The following is a 22,002-nucleotide window of genomic DNA, read 5'->3' as shown; positions in this document are numbered from 1 at the left end:
TTCCATGATAGGGAAGCCACTGAGAAGTGCATTTTCTGAAGCTGTTTTGGCCCTTGGAACACAAACATTTTGTAATGAAAATAGCAGTCCCATCATAATGTCTATGTAGGAAGCCTTACAGCTGTCTCTGGGTGAGGCTTTTGGCGTGTCCATCTCTTCGTCTCTGTGGTTGTGCCTTCCTGTCTTTGGGTGCTTCTTTACTGTACTGTGCCTGGGTAAAGACTTTTCAAAGTTAATAAATATCCATATTTCAAAGGAGCAGGGGTGTGTGTGTGTGCATATGCGCGCACATGTGTGCATGCTTGTACGCACATGCTGGGGTTAGCGTGAACGACGGGTATTCCCCTGGCAGCAGCATCCAAAGCCGTTAGCAGCAATTTGCTGAGAGCGCAGAGCGACTCTGCTGGTCCAGCCCAGCTATTGTGCATGCTAAGCACTAAACAGATAAGTCTGGAGGGGGAAAAAAAAATTGAAGGATCCATCTGCTCATTTCTGCTACACTGCGCTGATGCAAGATTACGCTAATCTGGTTGCTTGTCAGGACAGGTTAGTGAAAGCAGGCGAATGGGTGAGATTTAGGGTAGGCGAGTCCTGTGGAAAATTGTAAGCGGCTCTTGTACGTGCCATGTTAAGTGTAGCAGAATGGGTTGATTATCAGCTACTTTGAGATTTTTCAGTTAAAACATATTTATGGCTCCAAGTGAAAGTTGTTTTTTTTTTTCCCGAAGCAAAATCAAACGGGAGAAGCTTCTGAACAAAGAAAAATTAACTCAACGTCAGCAGGTGCATTTGAATTGGTGAAATAAATAAATTAACCCAAACGTGACCCCCTGCAAACCTCTAAACCCTCCTAGGTGATTTCTATAGGTTTGGTTTTGTGTGCTGCTCCTACTTACTGCAATTTGCTAATTATTTAATTTTTGGGGGATTTCTCTACAAAGAAGGTGCCTGGAGTTTGTCAAGTAGAATTTTTGGGGGAAAAAGACCAAGAGGGGAACGTATTCTTTGTTCTTTGATGGGTCTAACTTCTTGTTTATCAGTGTTTGTTTATGGAGTGGGATTTTTTTTTCTCTCCCCTCGGTTGTTTTTGTTACCTACTGACTGACAGTTCTTGACCTTGCAGGTTGAACATCCCGTCACAGAATGCATTACCGGCCTGGACTTAGTCCAAGAAATGATCCGTGTTGCTAAGGGTTACCCTCTCAGGCACAAACAGGCTGATATTCCCATCAACGGCTGGGCGGTTGAATGTCGAGTTTATGCTGAGGTAAATGAGTGGTAATGGGGAGGAGGGTAGGTGGTTGAATTGTGGAATAATAGTGTCCAGGTGTGGCTAGATGCCAAGGTGAAGCCAAGGAATATCGTATGAAAGGCGCAATCTAGAGCACGTCGCACCAGTGGTTCATGAGCTTTCGTAGAATTGTGGCATTTTTATCTTGCAATTAGAGATACAGAATGTGTTTCAATATAGGTCCACTTCCAAAAATCAGATTTAAAAATGCTTAAGGAGATAACTGTGAGTAATTTCTTAGGACATTTGCTATATGTTCTGTTCACATTTGATGATTGATTATTTCATAGAATGGTTTGGGTTGGAAGGGACCTTAAAGATCATCTAGTTCCAAACCACCCACCATGGAGCAGGGACACCGTCCGCTGGACCAGGTTACAGTGCTGGATTTGTTTGCTACAATTAACCTGCATTTCAAGGTTTCTTAACTTGAAACTTAACAAGACAGTTAATAGTCAATGGCTTAGTTGTACTAAACTGTACTGATTGATACCCGCCTGAACATGAGCCAGCGGTGTGCCCAGGTGGCCAAGAGAGCCAGTGGCATCCTGGCCTGCATCAGGAATGGTGTGGTCAGCAGGAGCTGGGAGGTCATTCTGCCCCTGTACTCTGCACTGGTTAGACCACACCTTGAGTACTGTGTTCAGTTCTGGGCCCCCCAGTTTAGGAGGGACATTGAGATGCTTGAGCGTGTCCAGAGAAGGGCGACGAGGCTGGGGAGAGGCCTTGAGCACAGCCCTACGAGGAGAGGCTGAGGGAGCTGGGCTTGGTTAGCCTGGAGAAGAGGAGGCTCAGGGGAGACCTTATTGCTGTCTACAACTACCTGAGGGGTGGTTGTGGCCAGGAGGAGGTTGCTCTTTTCTCTCAGGTGGCCAGCACCAGAACAAGAGGACACAGCTTCAAGCTACGCCAGGGGAGATTTAGGCTGGAGGTGAGGAGAAAGTTCTTCACTGAGAGAGTCATTGGACACTGGAATGGGCTGCCTGGGGAGGTGGTGGAGTCGCTGTCCCTGGAGCTGTTCAAGGCAGGATTGGACGTGGCACTTGGTGCCATGGTCTAGCCTTGAGCTCTGTGGTAAAGGGTTGGACTTGATGATCTGTGAGGTCTCTTCCAACCCTGATAATACTGTGATACTGTGATTCTAATACGTTGTCAAAAAAGCAAGTTAAATGTCTTCTGAAACTACAGTTTAAAGGACAAACTTATTAATTATGTTATGGCTGTCTTTCACCTTATGCTTGAAAATTTGGTTTATAGTTTGTTTAGGACATTTTGGGTTAACATCTTTTTGCTGGCATGTTTCTTACATGAAAACCAAAATTAGTTAATTAAATAAAAATGATGTCTGTTTTCCTTCATTTTGTTTTAGGAATATTTCAGGTAACTGTACTTTTCAAAAGTAATTCAGCACCTTGAGGTGGTTTTTTTTTTTCCTCCTCATGTAACTATTGTGGCTTTTGTGACTCAAGGCATTTTTATGTAGTGGTTTTTTTTCTTTGTCTTCATGGCATGTACATAATCTTCAACTTTCTCTCCTGATTACAAGTTATATGAACTATTTTGATAAGGAATAAATATCTACCCTGTGATGGCCATGGAAGCTATTCTGAATATGAGTAGGCTTTACTCTTGGAGTAACTGATGATTTGAGCTTAGATTCCCTCAGTTTTATAAGTGATAGATCCAACTGCTTTATCATGAATGTGGTGATTATGTAGGCCACATATTTATTTGCTGTCCTATTGTTTCTATTGGTGCTGCATTATGCAGAAGATTTCCAAAGGCATAAATGTCAGTGTAATTTCTTAAGGTAATTGGATTTCCAACTGCCATTTTATCTCTGAAATTTTTTTCTTTCTAATTTCCAAGTATTAGTGCCTTTTATATCCAACTGTCATTCTGCTGTTTCCATTTAGACTACAAGGTAAGGAGCAGCAGTAAGTTGGGCAGCAAAAGAAAAATATTTACTTGATGTAAACCTGCCCAGGGAGGTGGTGGAGGCATCATGCCTGGAGGTGTTCAAGAAGAGACTGGATGAGGCACTTGGTGCCATGGTCTGGTTGACTGGATAGGGCTGGCTGCTAGGTTGGACTGGATGATCTTGGAGGTCTCTTCCAACCTGGTTGATTCTATGAGATTCTATGAGATTGTCAACTCCACCCTTCTGAATACTTTCCCATCCTTCTTCTAAGGCACAGTGTAGCAAATAAAAATGTCACCTTTGTATATTTTGGTAGTGTACTATAGCTGTGTGCACAGCACTTCTTTGACTGTGATGTAAGAGTCTTTATATGCTTCTAGTTCTTTATTTGGAGTCATGGTGTTAGGTGGATGTAGAAATGCATTTCAACACAAGTAATATTGGGGAAAAGAAAAGAAAATTATTCCAGCAGTGGTTTCTGTCAGACTTCAAGCTTTTCTGTGTTACCTACTCTATATCTCTAAAAACATAATGCTTTTTTCATGTTGACTTTTATTTCAGGACCCCTGCAAATCTTTCGGCCTGCCGTCCATTGGTAAACTCTCACAGTATCAGGAACCACTGCATGTGCCAAGTGTAAGTAACTTGGTTCTGTTTTTTGTAGGTGCTGAGTGTCTCTTTTACAGACAGAGACTATAACTGTTCAGCAGCTTTGTAAACTGAGCCTTTTCTCCAGCTTTTTGCTGATGGAGGTGGGACAGGACATGGCAATGCTTACGAGTGAAACCCATAGACCTGTTTTTAAATGTACAGTTCCAAACTGGGTTTAAAAAGTTCAGATTAGAAGCTATTACATGTTGCAATACTTTATTGCATTCTCTAACTTTTAGCTTAAGTTTTTTCAAACACAGTTTTAATGAAAATACTGTGATGATTAGAAGGGGCAGTGAAATGTTGAGTCAGCTTTTTCAGCACAGAGAACTGGAGACACCAGTGGGAAGCTGCTGCCAGTGCTTTCTGTTTAGCCTTGTAGATTTTAAAGGGGGAATATATTACAGATACTATTACATGTTTCAGGATACAGTCTTAAGTGTATGGAACGGCTGTTTAACAAACAGTGTTTTCTGCTACATGTAACAAACAGAGACACTGCATTTCTGTAAAATCAAGGTAGTCATAAGTGCACATATACATGACACCGTGTCAGTTGGTGGAAAGATGAGGCTGCACCATCTGTGAATAAGATTATTCAGTCTGCTTGCATGGAAAATAGTGAAAGATTACAGGAGGAGTCTTAAATGTGGAGATGTTATTGGATATATGATTTATTTCGCTTCTTAAATTGTTTTTGCCCGTGTACTTTCCGAAGGGACCTGACCCTTTCTGGTCTTTAAGGCCTCATGCTGTGTTCAAAGCCTGGAAGCAGGAAAAAAAAAATTATGAAGATCTAAAAGGCATTATGTGATCTTAAAGAGGAGATGAGGGGAAAAAGGTATCATTGGATGTACTGAAACTTTTTTCTTTTTTAATGAAACAAAGAGTGTATTTAATAAGAATTTATAATGAGTACTCTGGTGGTTGTTAGAAGTTTTCACCATGTTGTAATAGCTAACAGGATGTCAAACATTTTGCCCTTGCAAGTTTTTGCAATTTGCAATTTTCCAAACGTGAGACCTGTTGAAAGTACAAGTGATAATGGACAAACTATACCCCCTACAGTCTTTGCCCCACCAAATCTTTCTTCAATTAATGCTGCAGCAGGAGTTTTATGTAATAACATTTGCGCTTGTGAGCCATCCATACAAAGAAAAAACAATTAAAATGCCTTAAATGTTCTGCTTACTGCTGTTATTTGCTTGTGTGAATGTTGCATGTCAGCTAAATGGACCACGGAATAGATAAAGTGATTGGGTGCAGGAGAGTGCACACTAAGCTTTGTCTATCATTATTGCTGGGAGCAATCAAATTGATGCCAGCAGGACAGTAGACGCGTTGACAGCTGTAATTATGTATCTCCATGGTGATCACTTTTGGCCTGTCATGGAGGCCCATGAGTCCCCTCCCTTGCAAGCATTTAATCAGATTGGGCTGTCACTTGTCAGGTAGACAGGGTGGGCTGGGAGTTGGGCTTAGAGAGAGAGGTGAATTGAAAATGAAGGGTGGGAGATGCCTGATTGCTTCAGGTGGTCCGTTGTGGTACTGAAGAAAGAAATTTTAATTACACTGGAGACTTCAGAGCAATGGTTTGAGGAGCTCATATGGAGTGCCTAGGCTGTTCTCTTTCTGTTTACTTCTATTGTTGTCTTAAAAATAGAACAGCTATTTTTATGTAGACACTCATGGTTTGGTGTCTCAATACATATTTTCTACCACTATGAAACTAATTTCTCTCCTGAGAACGTCATGCTGCTAAGAACAAAATTAATATGACTAAAAAAGTTCAGTGTTACAGGCCCATAGTGCCACCATGTTTTAGAATTGTCAACAAGTTGGGCTAAAAAATAATTAGCAGAGACTTGTGGCGTGTCACAGAGCACTCAGCTTATGAGTAATGTATTGGCAAATGCATGTTCAATTAATTTTTTCTGTGTCTCAACTTAGCTCTGATTGTCTACCTGTGCCTGTGTGTCAGCTGCTCAAGCAGCTGGAGCTGGTGTGCATGGCTGTGTGAGGGTTTTTGCTTAGCCATAGCTAGGAATATGCTGGCTGGTTTTGTGTCATGTAGTCTGTAATTTCCTTAGAATGTGGTTCTTGTAAATTTTCATCTTTGAAAATGAAGCCTAAGAAAAGTAACCAGGACCCTCCTTATTGTGATAGTTAGCATTTGTGTTCAGTGCTCTTACACAACAGAGCAAATGTATCTGAAGAGCTCCAGCATTGCTCTTTGCCAGTATGATCAGCAGTCTTCTATTTTAATGACTCTTGCTGGAAAGAGAGAAATGTGACTCTGATACAGCACAGATTTGAGGAATGCTAAAGTCTCTGTGTGCTGATAAGTGACGTTTGAAGCACTAGTAGTTCATTGCAGAACTGAGACATACATCATGCTTTCTTTACCTCTCTTCAGTTTTTCTTTACCTTTTGGTTTACTGTGGCTGAGGGAGCTGGGCTTGTTTAGTCTGGAGAAGAGGAGGCTCAGGAGGGGACCTCATTGCTGTCTGCAGCTACCTGAAGGGAGGTTGTAGCCAGGTGGGGGTTGGTCTCTTCTACCAGACAACCAGCAATAGAACAAGGGGACACAGTCTCAAGTTGTGCCGGGGTAGGTCTAGGCTGGATGTTAGGAGGAAGTTGTTGGCAGAGAGAGTGATTGGCATAGGCATGGGCTGCCCAGGGAGGTGGTGGAGTTGCCATCTCTGGAGGTGTTCAAGCAAAGCCTGAATGAGGCACTTAGTGTCATGGTCTAGTTGATTAGCTAGGTCTGGGTGCTAGGTTGGACTGGCTGATCTTGGAGGTCTCTTCCAACCTGGTTGATTCTATGATTCTATGATAATGGTAGTACAACAGCAATAAGTTGGGGTTGTGATACCAATGTGTTGTAGGGTACAGTAGGATCTTCAGCCCTAGTCTTTCTTTGATATTTTAAATACTGAGTAGAACAAAGGAAATACATTAAGCAGAAGTAAGCACTGAAGATGTGGTAAGTATTGATAGTTATCAAGTCGGGGTCATAAAAGTAATACAGTGAGTATCTGTTGAATTAGAGTTTCATTTTCATGCAGTATTCACTAAGTTCTGTCACACTGTGTATTTATAAAATCACCTACTGTTACCAGACTCCAAAGATGCAAGCACCACAGGGAGAACTGAAGATGGTAAACATATTTTCTTTTTCTGCTGTCATTTTTTTGTGGTCTTATTTTACAGAAATTAAAGTTCTATGGAGTTTAATTTTTTTCAGATGGAATTATACAGTAGTTTTGAAAGAATTTTAAGTTTTTACTGTAATTAAAAAAGAATAGTATTTTACTTAGGAAAAAGTGTGAAGTACCCAGTAGTATTAATGTTGTGTAATAACAGAAATATAGGGTGGACAGAGCACATAGTTGATAAGCTCATTAACTTTAAGGTCTGACTAACCTGCTTATTGTGGGCCTGAATTACCCACCTTTTGTTTTGTTTTTTTTTAGTTTGATAAAATAGGATATTCATGTTTAAATGCTTACATGCACAGGTATGCATATGTAAAATGCCTCTCAACACTTGTGTCTAATCACTTATAGGTGCTGCTTTGGAGACACAACTCACCGTATAACTTGAATATATGTGGGATATGTGTCATACTTTCACATCTTACTTAGCTATTTATTAAGTATGAGAAAAAATACCATGGGCAAGGGATTTGTCTGGGACTGAGTAGGCAAATTAGTTCCTTCTGATTTGAAGGTGAGAACATGTGGTCAGCAGGAGCTGGGAGGTCATTCTGCCCCTGTACTCTGCACTGGTTAGACCACACCTTGAGTACTGTGTTCAGTTCTGGGCCCCCCAGTTTAGGAGGGACATTGAGATGCTTGAGCGTGTCCAGAGAAGGGCAATGAGGCTGATGAGAGGCCTTGAGCACAGCCCTAGGAGGAGAGGCTGAGGGAGCTGGGCTTGGTTAGCCTGGAGAAGAGGAGGCTCAGGGGTGACCTTATTGCTGTCTACAACTACCTGAGGGGTGGTTGTGGCCAGGAGGAGGTTGCTCTCTTCTCTCAGGTGGACAGCACCAGAACAAGAGGACACAGCCTCAAGCTACACCAGGGGAGATTTAGGCTGGAAGTGAGGAGAAAGTTCTTCACTGAGAGAGTCATTGGACACTGGAATGGGCTGCCCGGGGAGGTGGTGGAGTCGCCATCCCTGGAGTTGTTCAAGGCAGGATTGGAGGTGGCACTTGGTGCCATGGTCTAGCCTTGATCTCTGTGGTAAAGGGTTGGACTTGATGATCTATGAGGTCTCCCAACCTTGGTGATACTGTGATATACGTTGATTCATACAGAGGCAGGCATCCTGAGAGGAAGGATGGTTTTATGAGAAAAGGAGCTGGAAAGTATGCTGTAATGGTTTTTTTTTCTGTAATCGTGGCATGTCTAAACTACCTTCTGATCAGTAGCTAATGTTAAATGTACCTGATACAGATAGTGGGGGGCCTAGTTAAGCATAGATAAACCACATCTGGATAAGATGCAATAAACATGCTAGAGAAGTGCTTCTGCCTCTACATGTAAATAAATGTGCTATGCAAATAAATATCTAAGAAAAAAAATCTAAATATATAAATATGAATACAAATGTATGAATTAGTACATTAAAAAAAAAAAGAAGTCATAAAAACTGGTCAGACAGCATTTTTTACTGAAGAAAGCCAGTACATCTGCTAGGGTATCTTTTTATGTCATTTGTATAATAAAGACATCATCATGCCCTCATGTGAATTCTGTAGACAAGAGGTTCTACATGTGGTCCCTTGATAATTGCCTAAATTAAAATATTAAAGGCCTAACAGCCGTTGTGTTGACCTTTTTCTGCCTTGCTGCAGACAGCTGAGATGCTGTTTATTACAAAGGTTCCTTCCCATAGGTGAAGATTTAAGTGAGATTCCAGGACCCTCTTTCCCACCCCCTTTACAATGCAGTATATCGAAGCCCTGCTGCTTCAACAGCTTTGGTTGGAGTCCTCCATCCCTATGATCCCCAGAATGCATTTATCACTCTAGAGTTATTTTGATTAGTTAAAAAAAAATACTTCAGATTCCAGCACTCAAAAGCAGCAATTTAATAAATGTTTATTCCCCAGAAATTGCTCATTTGAAAAGTTTTATATGGCTAACCTCATTGCTACAGTGATGAAATCAAACTGAGAGATGAAAACAAGGATCAGCAATATACTAACTCACTCGCTGGCTGGTTAACAGCAATCAGCCTCTTCAAAAGAAATTCTTGAACTTGTGTTATTTTTTTCCATGAATATTGCAGAATCAGAGCTTTAATTGGGGCTGTGTCCTTACAAAGCAAAGCCGTGGAAAAAGCTGTGTAAACATTAAAGCCTTATGAGAACAACAGCAACAGAAAAAAAAATGTTTTACAGTTGAGAGGGTGAGGCAGAGAAGGAAAGTGTTACAGACATGAAAACCACAGGATCAGTATTCCTATGGAGCTGATAAGCAGAACTCCAAAGTTCCTGCTGAATGCTCCCTACCTGTATTCCTACTGGAGCCCTTGGAAAGGCTGTAATGGAACATGGGGGACATGATTACATATAGATGCAAGAAGGATGTGATTATAAGGGGCATCTTTCATGCCAGGTGTCAGTCAGAAAAATAATTACAACTGTAGTTTATTACAGGGATTAAATGGGGATTGGATATGTTCAAGTTGAAGTTGAGAGTTGTTAGATCAGATTTAATGTGTTTACTGTGCATTCTAGGGGAACAAAAGAGAATGTTGACTTTCAGTTGAAGACTGCAGTCGTGTTTCTTTTAAAGGAGATCAGGAACAGTGTGGCCAGTAGGACAAGGGAGGTTATTCTTCCCCTGTACTCAGCACTGGTCAGGACACACCTTGAGTCCTGTGTCCAGTTCTGGGCCCCTCAATTCAAGAAAGATGTTGAGGTGCTGGAACATGTCCAGAGAAGGGCAACAAAGCTGGTGAGGGGCCTGAAACACAAACCCTCTGAGGAGAGACTGAGGGAGCTGGGGGTGTTTATCCTGGAGAAGAGGAGGCTCAGGGGTGATCTTATTACTGTCTACAACTACCTGAAAGGGCATTGTAGCCAGGTGGGGAGTGGCCTCTTCTCCCAGGTAACCAGCAATAGAACAAGGGGACACAGTCTCAAGTTGTGCCAGGGTAGGTATAGGCTGGATGTTAGGAAGAAGTTCTTCCCAGAGAGAGTGATTGGCATTGGAATGGGCTGCCCAGGGAGGTGGTGGAGGCACCGTCCCTGGGGGTGTTCAAGAAAAGCCTGGATGAGGCACTTAGTGCCATGGTCTGGTTGAATGGTTAGGGCTGGGTGCTAGGTTGGACTGGATGATCTTGGAGGTTTCTTCCAACCTGGTTGATTCTATGATTCTATGATAACTCCCACGTGGTTTTTTTCTGTGGAGAAAAATGCTCTCCTTTCCCCCTCCCAGTTTCTCTGAAAACAAATAATTATTTTAGTTTTTGAAGGGGAAAAGGTGTACATGATAAGCTTCTTGAGTGTTATGTATTAAGCCTGCTGGATAGATTTGATCCTCATATTGAACTATTTTTTTTCCAATATATAATAATTTTTGCTTTCTGTTCTTTGAAGGTACGTGTTGACAGTGGCATACAACAAGGAAGCGATATTAGCATTTATTATGATCCTATGATCTCAAAAGTGAGTTGATTGTTTTTCAGTAATTCTGAAGGTATGAAACAATTTATGCACCATTCTTTTAAACGAGGAAAAATAGATTAAAAGATTGGTAAGTCAGTCTTTTAATGGTGCTAGACATAGCTTGTTTCAAGGGAATATGAATGAACTGAAGGGAGATGTGGAGTAGAGAAAATTAATGTTACTTACAAGGACTTTAAAAAAATCTTTTGACACTAATTATTTTTCTTGAACTTTATTATGAGTAAAAGGGTTCTGATTTAAACAGAAGTCATTGCTTTCAGACTGAGGTGCTGCCAATGTGTTATTTTTAATGTAAGTTACCCAAAATTAAATGTCAATGATTTTGAGTTCCGAAAAGAAGCAGTGAAAGAAGTGTTTGGTAGTGCCTTTTAGTATTAGTTCTTATTCATCAGTAACATATTGGTAAAAATGAAATACAGCATCATAGTCACAGTTTAGTTGTCAAAAGAATTCACACTTTAAGTTGTTTGGCATTGCTAGTTTGGAGTTATTTGACTTCTGCTCTAATTTTCTATGTGCTTAAAAGGAGAGAGATTGTTTAGATGCTTTAAATGTTACTAAAGAGAAATGATTGAATCTTTTGTTGAATGGGTTAAGTGATCTTAGTGTTCTCTTCTCAAGAGCAGATAATTGGACGTGGCACTTGGTGCCATGGTCTAGCCTTGAGCTCTGTGGTAAAGGGTTGGACTTGATGATCTGTGAGGTCTCTTCCAACCTTGGTGATACTGTGATAATGCACAACAAATGTTTTTGTGACTGCTGAAGTTTGACAAACCATTTTTATTTTAAGTGCTCTTCTAGTTCTAGTGATGAACACTTCCTTTCTAGGTATCTTAAATGCTTCTTTCCTCTTTCATTTTTAGCTTATTACCTATGGCTCTAATAGAGCTGAAGCATTGAAAAGAATGGAAGAGGCTTTGGACAATTACGTAATTCGAGGTAACTACAGAACTTTGAGTTCCTAGTGTGATAGGCTGTTATCTATTTCAATGAAACAGCTTGAAAATGTAGTAATTAGCAAATTGAGTAAAGTTCCTGCTTCTTAAGTGCAAATTAAAACAGGAAAAGCTTGTGTTAATTAAAATGCGAAGATACATCAAATCTAAAGAGATTTCATGTTTTTTCTCCATTGTTTTTGCTTGAATATTCTGAGAAAAATACTCAAATAATTTTATTAAGCTCATAAAGCATTTTCACTGAATGGCAACGTATAATTCATTTATTATGCTGTAGAGGGGGAAAAAAAGCTGCTACACTGTAAGGAGTGAAAGTAACTGCATTTTATAGCAGTTTAGTACATCAGTTGTGATCAAATAATATCACAATGCAGTATTTGGTTGTTGGTGGGGTTTTGCTTTTATTTTTACTTTCAAAGTAATCATTTAGATTTGTACAAATGCAGATGTAGGCTGGTGGTCAGAATGTGTTCCATCTTTTGCTGACTGACTGCCCAGGAGAAGCTGCTGTTCTTCCAACCTTTCCAAGCATCAGGGGTATATCAGCCGTGATCATTTTAACCTCTTTTAAGTTTTAGAGAGGGAAGTCATGGTTGGTGTGGGAGAAATCTTTATGTGCTGTGGAAAATAGGACAGACATCTTGAGATAGGAGAGGAAGATTTTTATTTCTTATCCTTTCTCCTCTGGAGGTGATTAGAGAAGGGAACTGTAATGTGGTCAGAGTCTTAATTTTATCCCTTAACTATGTGATTCTAGGTGGGAGTTGTTTTCTCATTACTAGTCAGTATACTTAAGAACCATGATAGTTGGAAAGACAACTGTTGGAGGATTTTCTGTCTTTGTTGCTTGTTTTGATAGCTGGACAGTTTGTTCAGATTTCAGATGGTTTAAGGACTTGGAACACTTGTTTTGTTATCCCTGAGTGTGTAGGAGAAGGACCAGGAGAAACCTCATATAATAGGCAGTCATAAGAGTCTTTCTGAAAAGCTCATCTTGGCTTTAATGCTATCTGCTGAATACTAGGCATGTCATGTCAGACTAGAAAGATTTATCTATCTAGGGGAAAATGAGCATCTCTTTACCACAGTGTAGCTGGATAGGTGGTAGGATTAGCCATTGTAAATGAACTGCTAACTCTAAAGTGGATTTATACTGGTGCAACTTGAGACATTAGGCTATTGCAGTACAATGTGCTGATGTAAACCCCTGCTGCATAACAGCTGGGTAAATTTATATGAGAGAGAAATTTATACTGCTATATCTAGAGTGGTTTGAGATGGGATTTGTTGGGGTTGCTTTGTTTTTTTTCTTGTTATTTTTAATGAGGACAGACTGTGAATTCAAATTCAGTTGTATTAATAGCAAATGATGCTAGAAGGATTATACTTAATGAGAATATTGGAATTGCATGTGGAGCATTATCTTCTATTGTATACAATAATATGGGACAGAACCCACTGTTCTTCGGTGATCCCAGAGCTAACATAAACTGCATTTTTCAGTTAAAGGAAGTTTGCAAACTTAACCAGACATGATCACAAACCTCATGAAGTTTTTTTATGATTCTGTGTATTAAATAACTTTTTTTTTGTGTGTTTTTGTGTGTGCGTGAAAAACCTCCTAGTAAACAGAAAATGAAACCATTTTCACAGTTGTGATTTTCAAGAGTAAAACCAGTCACATATTTCACCATGATCATAGAATCATAGAATCAACCAGGTTGGAAGAGACCTCCAAGATCATCCAGTCCAACCTCTCCCCCAGCCCTATCCAGTCAACTAGACCATGGCACCAAGTGCCTCATCCAGTCTCTTCTTGACAGTTCCATGTATAATATAAACACCAACAAAGGATGTGACACCTTACATCTGAAAATTACTGATTTGCATTCTTTGGTTTTTTTACAATCTTTTATTAGTATGCATGTATGTATTTTAGATACCTCTTGTACTACTTCTACCTGTGAAAAAGCTCTTCATCCATTAAAAAATGTTGAAAGAGGCAAAAAAATGAACTAGGAAGGGGAATGCTTCTTGTTGTTGTTGTTAGTATTATGAAGAGCAAATTTTCATTTATGACAGGTAAAAAGCAGACAAATTTCCAGAACACATTTTAGTTGCAGTGGCCATTTTTTTCCATTTGGAAACCAGTAGGATTTTTGTGTGGTCTTACATAGCTGGTAGTTTTGTTTCAGGGTTAATTTAAAATGGAATGTCCATGTTCCAGTGTCTCTTCTCTTGCCTAGTATGAATGATGCTTGATAAGACAGTTCATAGAATCTGTCCTACCTGTAATGCTCTGAACTGCACTGACACATGCAGAACTCCTCCTTGTTCAAAGGGGCTGTCTCTGATAGTTTCAAGTAAACTTAACAGGTGATGACATGGTAGCAATATATGGTCAATAATGGACAAAAATAAGAAAACATCAGGAAAGTGAAAGCAATTTCATGCATTTTTCTCTTAAAATGATTGTGTATGTTTTTGCTTTAAAATGTTGAGTGCTATGTAAATCAGTATCAGACATCTTGACTGTACATGAAATTACCTCAAATGAAGTCTTCCCTGTAATTGAGATAGTAGTAGTAGTAGTAAAAGAGACATAATTTTACTTTTACTCAGTTTTGATGTTACATAGTTTTATATTTGAATAGTGAGACAGTAGATATTTATGTAAAGATCACCACAGTCTTGCTCAAGTGTGCTTTATATTCCTATTTCTGACCATAGCTTGTCCTGCTCCTCAACCTCCTTAGAAGCAGCTTTTATGTTTGTTTTGTCATTTACTAACAGTGTGGTTTTCTTCCTCTGTAACTATCAAATCTTGTCTGGTTTACAGATCATTTCAGCTAAGTAACACCAACTGAAGACAGCCTGAATTGTATTGATAATATACATTGTCAGAAATGATATTTAAATTCCCAAGAATTGCAACATTTCTGTAAACAAAAGTGCCCATTCCCTCACATAAGGTGGGAATGGGATAGGGTGACTGGAAAACAGGTCAAGGACCATCTAATGGGTAGCTTAGGGACTGCTAATGGAAGATGGAATCCTTTCCATCACTTCTGTGTCACCAGTTCAAAGCAGGCAAAAGTTGGTAGAGACTTTTAGTCACTAATATTTTGATGGTTGCTTGCTGACCTGCATGAAATCAGTGGTCTTTATCCAGTTCCTAGAAGACAATTGTCCTCTTAGAACAAATGCCATCATACAATGGCATTCATGGGAGCCCTATTAGAGAATCCAGGGATTGAAGGAGCACAGTGACCCTTCAGGAGGTGACTCATGCAGGCAATGTTGAGGCATGCTGGCAGAGTGAACTGCAAGGACTTAGTCTGTTGCTTCTTTTCTAGTGGTTGTGTGAGCAGACATTAATTTTCTACTGCTGTGTCTCCAGGACATCCAAGAGTTACCACATTCCCTTTAGCTCTCTCTCACTTATGGATAACAAAGGAAATTAAATTAATTGCATTAAAAAAACCCAAACAACCCAAACCCTAAATTAATATTTGCCAAAAAAGGCAAACTTAAGCAAAATTCAAGTCTATGTCATGCAGTGCCAGTAATAACAGTATCTTAATTATAAATGCTGAATAAATGTAACTGTGGTATTTGCAGCCATACTATGCTGTGAAAATGCCTATTGCCATAATAGTTTATTACAGTTTGGGCTGGTGACAGCTTGCACACATTGAACTAAGAAATTCTACAGGCTGTTCATGGGTAGATGCTGACAGTGTGACTAACTCAAGACAGATTCAGTGTGGTCATAGGAATGTATTCTGCATCTTACTTCATGTGTAATATCAATATTGCTGTTAATGGGAGCAGATGAAAGTCTAGAGATGATTAACGTTCAAAGTCTAACCCAGATTTGTCTCAAACAGATGTAGCTTTCACTTTATCCAGTGGTTGCTGGAGAATTTGTGAATACTGGAAAGTTCAAGATGTTGATTAAGCACAGAGGCACTGTTGCTCGTTGGAATGAGGTGTGAGTTGCCTCCTGTGTGCTTGCACTGTCGTTAGTAATTCATCTTATTCTTGCCTTTTGCTGCTTTTCTTCAGAAACTTAAGAGTTTGTTCCTTCTTCTTTAATTGGAAGAGCAGAGATAAGAGTATTGGAAAAATGCTTTTCAGTGTATCTGCTGGATGTGTAAACATGATGTGCAATTTCCCACTTGTCAGTTTCTCTGAGATTTTAGCATGTGTGGGGCATAATTCATGATATTGAATAATTTGCTAATTTTTTAAAAGGTGTATATATAAAACCCAGCATGAAGTTTTGGAAAGTTTATGAAGAATGTTTTTACCTGTTTAGATAAAAGAAATGGACTTATTTATGCAGCAAGTAGAACTGATTGTCAGTTCAGCAGAGGTCTGACTGGGCAGATAGCTCATATCCTCGAGTGCAGCGATTCCTGTAGTCTTGCCTTTGACCTCTCTGTGCTTTTTATCTTCCCTGCTGAGTCAAATATAAAGCAGTAACGTGAAATTAACAGTCTTTGTGTAAAGTCAACCATTTTATGTTGAAATTCTGCTTGCTGTGATGAGAGAGGAATGTTGTAGAAAATTTGGGTGAAAGAAGAGTGGAAGAAGCTGAGGGAAGAGTATGCAGCAGATAGTGCAAGAAGGAGTAGAATTGAAAGGGAAATAAAGGCAACCACGACTGGGAGGGGAGAACTTTTCAGCACAGGCTGAAAGTTCAGCACGCACAGAAACAAAAAAAGTGGATAAAAGTTGTGGTAAATGTTTGATGGGAATGGGAATATAGAAGTGGATTCTCTGATATGAATGGAAACCTGCCAAAACAGTGATAGCAGAAACTGTTGTCTGAGTTTTTGTGGCTGTAAGCATGCTAATTGGGAAGAAAAAGAATGCTGCTCTTAGTGTTGTGGAGAATCATAGAACCAACCAGGTTGGAAGAGACCTCCAAGATCAGCCAGTCCAACCTAGCACCCAGCACTATCCAGTCAACTAGACCATGGCACTAAGTGCCTCATCCAGGCTTTGCTTGAACACCTCCAGGGACAGTGCCTCCACCACCTCCCTGGGCAGCCCATTCCAATGCCAATCACTCTCTCTGCCAAGAACGTCCTCCTAACACCCAGCCTAGACTTCCCCTGGCACAACCTGAGACTGTCCCCCCTTGTTCTGTTACTGCTTGCCTGGCAGAAGAGACCAACCCCCAGCTGCCTACAGCCTCACTTCAGGTAGTTGTAGACAGCAATGAGGTCACCCCTGAGCCTCCTCTTCCTCAGGCTAAACAACCCCAGCTCCCTCAGTATGTTCAGTTCTTAGACTCAGGGGTGTACTTAATCCTGCATGGGTGTTTGAGTATTGAAATTACAAGCCTAAAAAAATTCCTTTCTTCTCACTTTTGGGATGGGACTTTGTATGCAGATTGCCTCCTCTGAAGTGAATTGAAGCAAAACTTAAGCTTTGAAAGACAATTAAACAGTTGAGTGTTGAGGATTTTAGGGAGTATTATGACAACTTCTGCAATGGCAGACGTGGAGGCCAGCTGGGTAGCAGTCATGAACTTTGAAGAGTTCATGTCTTGAAAATGATGTTTTCACAGACTGTGCAAATCTATGATAATGTTCTTGTGGAGAATAACATAATCAGTGTTTCATAATGCTCAGTGCAGAGCTTTGTTAATGTTTTATTATTTTTGTTTCTAGAAATCAACTGGGATGCCTATTAAACTTCATAGCATTTATTCTTATGTGGCATTTAAATAGATGGGTGATAATTTAGCCTTGCTGGTTTTTTTTTAAGAGAAGCTTCTAATACTGTATTCCACATGTCTGTGCAGTCACTAAGTATGAAGATAAAGTTCTTTCTATTCTACTTAGCACAATTTGAAGTTATCAGCAAATGAAGTATATTCAGCTGCTTATCTACAGAGAGACATGTAGGACTCCAATTAAGTTTACGTGGATAAATGCAGATTTGTTTGCAGACGTCAAGATGACAGAAGCTTAATGCTGTAAAAAGGCTAATCAACACTGAATATGTTTAGTGTCAGTAAATATTGATAGTGAAAACATTGCCTATGGTTTTGTGCCTTGGCATTCCAAGTTCTGATTTTTAGTGGGTAAAAGCTGTGGTGTGATATCATGTTCATAAGCTTCTTATGAAAGTTTTGTTTTCTATAAAATGAATTTTATTGTCTTTTTCTTCTTTGTGTTTTCTTGGAAAGGCAAGATTAGTAGGAGTCAGGCTACAGTTTGTAAGTGAATAAAAAATCAGGTGTATTTTGCAAGACGTGATTCAGAGAATGAGGAAGGGAAGGAGGCAAGATGGGAAGAAGGCTCCCCAGTTTAAGAGGGACTGAGGTCTGCTGGAGAGGGTCCAGCAGAGGGCTGCGAGGATGATTAGGGGACTAGAGGGCATGGCTTAGGAGAGGCTGAGGGACCTGGGGCTGCTTAGTCTGGAGAAGAGAAGACTGAGAGGGGATTTGATAAATGTTTATAAGTATCTGAAGGCTGCCAGGAGAGGGGGGACAGGCTCTGCTCACTTGCTCCCTGGGATAGGACAAGGAGCAATGGGTGTAAATTGTAGCAAAAGAGGTTCTGCCTCAACACAAGGGGGAACTTCTTTACTGTAAGGGTCACAGAGCACTGGAATAGGCTTCCCAGAGAGGTTGTGGGGTCTCCTTCTGTGGAGACCTTCAAGGCCTGTCTGGATGTGTTCCTCTGTGATCTGTGTTAGATAGTATTGTCCTGCTCTGGCAGGGGGGTTGGAGTCAATGATCTCTTTGGGTCCCTTCCAATCCCTAACATCCTGTGATCCTGTGAAGGCAGTATGGAGAGTAATTTCTTCTGATTCTATCTATCTATCTATCTATCTATCTATCTATCTATCTATCTATCTATCTATCTATCTGTCTGTCTATCTATCTATCTATCTATCTATCTATCTATCTTTATATCTTTATTGATTAAATGATTTTTTTTTAAATGGATGCTTCTTCAAATTGTGGTTACTAGTCAGCTGCAATCAACAGTGTGATTATTTTGTTTGCTCCTGTATTCATTGGGCAATAGCTACAGTTTAACCAGAAAATTAATTGAACCTCAGGAATATAAAGCACACAAATATGGGTTTGTTTTTTTATATTTTTTCTAGTTTTCCAGAAGTTAATTGCTAGTCCACACTCTTTTATAAATGTATTCTGGAAAATAGCATGTGGAAACTGACGTCCAGGAAGTGCATCTTAAAATGAGCTTCTGCTGCTATAATGCTGTATAAAGAATACAATCAACTGGAAAAAAAAAGATGCACAAAGAACATTGATTTTTTTTTTTTATTATTATATTTCGACTTAGACAAAATAATATGACTGTGCCAGCAGGTCTGCATCAGTCTTAACAGTGTGAAGAAATGATGCCAAAGTGAAATTTTGTTTTCTAGAGGGGAAAGAAATTGATACAGTTTAAGATTTTTGTTTATTTGTTGAAAATGCCATGGCTTGTCAGGTTAACAAATGTGATTTTGTTCCTGGCAGACTGCAGACCTGGTCAAGAAAAACTCCCTGAAAAAGACTGCAACATAAATACAATATACTTCAGTTTAGTGTCTAACTTTGCATGAAATAAGCACTGCCTGTTAGCCTCTGTTTGATCCTGTGAGAGTGTGGGGCTAATGTCTGGCCAGTGTTTTGGAAGCAGCAGGTAGTCAGGAGCAAGCTGCTCTAGGGGTCCATATTTCTGTAGCCTAGCAGTTACTCACACACAGATGGAGACCTTATGAACTTTGACAGAGGTCATGCTAAATTGCAAATCTAAAACTTCTAGACTTCTGAAGGTTTACACTGCTGGTTTTTTTTCTTTCTTTCTTTTTAAGCCACAGGATTGGGAACATCACTGAAGGTATCATCTCAGTTTTGAGTAGTAGATCAGCCATGCAGCTCATGTAATGGGCATGGAAACTGATAAAGGTTGCCTTTCATGATACTTTAAAAGGAAACTGTTCCTTACTAAAAATTTAATTTACCTATATGGGATACAAATGTTATATTGTTTCCCAAACACCTGGACTTGCTGCTCCACAAACTTTTTGAAGGTGTTTTGGTACTTGAAGTGTTACAGAAGCCTCTGGTTCTTTGGATGCCTGTGAGTGAGAAATAATGAAGATACTCATAGTAGTTTTTTATTTCAGGTTTTTTGGGGCAGTCAGTTGAGACACCAAGCTCTCTGTCAGCTGTCATCAGCCATCATCTCAGCAGGGATCTTATAGCAGTTTAGGAAAGAAAAACATGAGATGATCTGGTTACACATTGTACTGTGTTTAAATCCTGGATTCAGTCAAAGTCAGGGAGCACCAGAGAGCTCCTCTTTTGTCTTCTAATCATAGTCCTGAAGCTGTAGGCTGTGATATTTCAATTTGCTATACAAATGGGAAAATTTGGAGGGTTTTGTAGCATCCAAAGATGTATTAACATTATATTTTAAAATAATTTGTTTAGAAGAGATGCAATGTGAGTTTTGGGGTCCATGAATGAAAACCTAGGTCACAGACAGTGAGGAGACTGATCTTTTAATCAAATGGTCAAGTTTCTGCCTCATTATCATTGATCTGGTTGTGTAATGTGCTAAAGTGCTCATGAACTAGTCTTTAAAGCTCTAACTTCGTGATTCAGTGAGATTCAGTCTGACTCTGTGTGTTGAAAGTGGTTTCAGTGATGGCCACACAGAGAGCTTGAAAATTCACACCAGCAGCAGACTGTAGGGGAGAAAAAGCTTTAAAACTGTTTGAACTGGTCTGCACATAGAATAACAGGAATGTTATTCATGCTTCTAAACTGGAAAAACACAAAGGGAGAAGAAGTAGGAATGCAAAAGGATCTCCTTCTGTAGTCCCACCAGTTCACAGTTGCTGTACTGCTGGTGTCTTTGCTCTGGTGAGATCCCAGTACAGTTAAAAGTACAAACAGCTTAATGTGCAGTTGAGAGGCCTGAGTTTGCAGTGAATTCTTATCCATCTTATTCTAAATTGGAGCTATTAGAAAAAATGTGCATATAACTTTCAGAGTAACGTCAACATAAACATAATAACCTGTATGTAAGGATACCTAAATTTAAAGTTCAGAATCTTGTGCTTTGCAGGAGTTATGGGTGTACAAACAAGTTTCCACAAGGTAAACTAGCTTGTGATAGGCCAGACTACATTTTATACTTATTGGTGTCCATCTAACATCAAAGTTCACATGACCTGGCAAATACAAAGTGATTTGGAGTCGCCTGTCCCTCTGACACTGAGAGGAAAGAATGTGAATTACTTTGTGTTTCCTGAAAGGTGAGAATGTGCAGAGTGCACAGCCGAGGTTGGCTAACCTCTTTTCCTACAGCAGCTTCCTCATTTATCCCTACCTGGAATAGATGCAACAGCTGCATTGTAATTTATGCTCCTGAGTCGCATGAATCTATTTCAGCTTCTCTTATAAATATTAATGTTTATGAGACAAGATTATTCTCTGCTCATGTTGGGGTTCAACTGTTCTGGACCTTCAAGTTTTCTATTACAATCTCTTTCCAAAATTGAGAAGAGAGCTAAGATAAGGATGGTAGTTTTTCTCGTTTCTCTTTCTGTATTGTCTTAAACTTTCCAGAGATGACCTGTGTACTACTCTTAAAAGAGAATGGTGCTTCCTTGAAAATTGCTGGGAGTGCAGTAGGCAGAAAATAAATTATCTGGGTCTTTTTTTTGTACCTCCTTTCCTCTCTCACCTCCTACTTTTAATAATGATCATACTTGGTGATAAACTGTTAAGTGCTTTTGGCAAAGTACAGTTTAGTGTTAATTTACTAACTTAGTTAAATAGCCATGTTAAATTAAAAGCAAAAGAATGCTTGAAAGATTTCAGAAGGTCATCTAGTCTGACTGCCTGTACTGAGGTGCACCAACTCTTTTTGCATCCTGACAGATTGTTTTTTTAACCTGTTTTTAAATGTTTTCACTGATTCCAGAACCTTTCTCTAGGCAATCTTTTCCCAGTGTTAACTATCATGAGCACATATCTTCTGCTGACCTGTACTCCTGATTATGTTTTTTCCAGCCTATACTGGAAAAGGGATATAGTTTATTTCTTTTCTGTCTGACAAAACAAGTTGATCTTCTCTTCCCTGAGGAAGGGGCAGAGGGCTAACTGGTTTGTGTGCAACTACTGGACTGATACTGGCATCATCCTTTGAGCTGTGGAGCTTTAGAGTGCGTTTGTTAGAAGTTACCTGTTTTTGTTGGTGCTAAAAGCAGAGGAAAATAAAGGAAATAAAAATATGACAAAGTGAGAGGTGATGGACTGAGAAATGGAGTGAAAGGACATGAATAAGTTCAAAAAAATTTAAATAGTCAAATAAAGGACAAAGGTGGCATTGTAATTAAAGAAATAGGGGGGAGGGGGAGAGTCTGTATTCCTTGCAGGGTCTTGGAATGGTGATAAAGGGGGAATGGGGCATTTGATCAGAGTGTCTTTT

The 22,002-nt window shown here is 39.7% G+C and overlaps 1 protein-coding gene across 4 annotated transcripts in view; it reads left to right on the top strand.

The window, feature by feature from the left end:
• PCCA (propionyl-CoA carboxylase subunit alpha) overlaps positions 1-22,002 on the top strand; it is a 358,591-nt gene that overhangs the window by 133,136 nt on the left and 203,453 nt on the right. For all 4 annotated transcript variants that reach the window (XR_010302383.1, XM_064143822.1, XM_064143820.1 and 1 more), the window contains exons 13-16: positions 1,124-1,267; positions 3,774-3,848; positions 10,476-10,544; positions 11,429-11,504. Coding sequence is in view for 3 of the 4 variants with exons in the window: in XM_064143822.1 (XP_063999892.1) it covers positions 1,124-1,267; positions 3,774-3,848; positions 10,476-10,544; positions 11,429-11,504 (364 nt within the window). In the remaining variant the exon portion in view is untranslated. The remainder of the gene's footprint in view (positions 1-1,123; positions 1,268-3,773; positions 3,849-10,475; positions 10,545-11,428; positions 11,505-22,002) is intronic.

This window comes from Pogoniulus pusillus, chromosome 5, assembly GCF_015220805.1.
Source record: "Pogoniulus pusillus isolate bPogPus1 chromosome 5, bPogPus1.pri, whole genome shotgun sequence".
NCBI lineage: Eukaryota > Metazoa > Chordata > Aves > Piciformes > Lybiidae > Pogoniulus > Pogoniulus pusillus.
The sequence above is the reverse complement of the archived record's forward strand: the minus strand, read 5'-3'. Positions and strand labels throughout refer to the sequence as shown.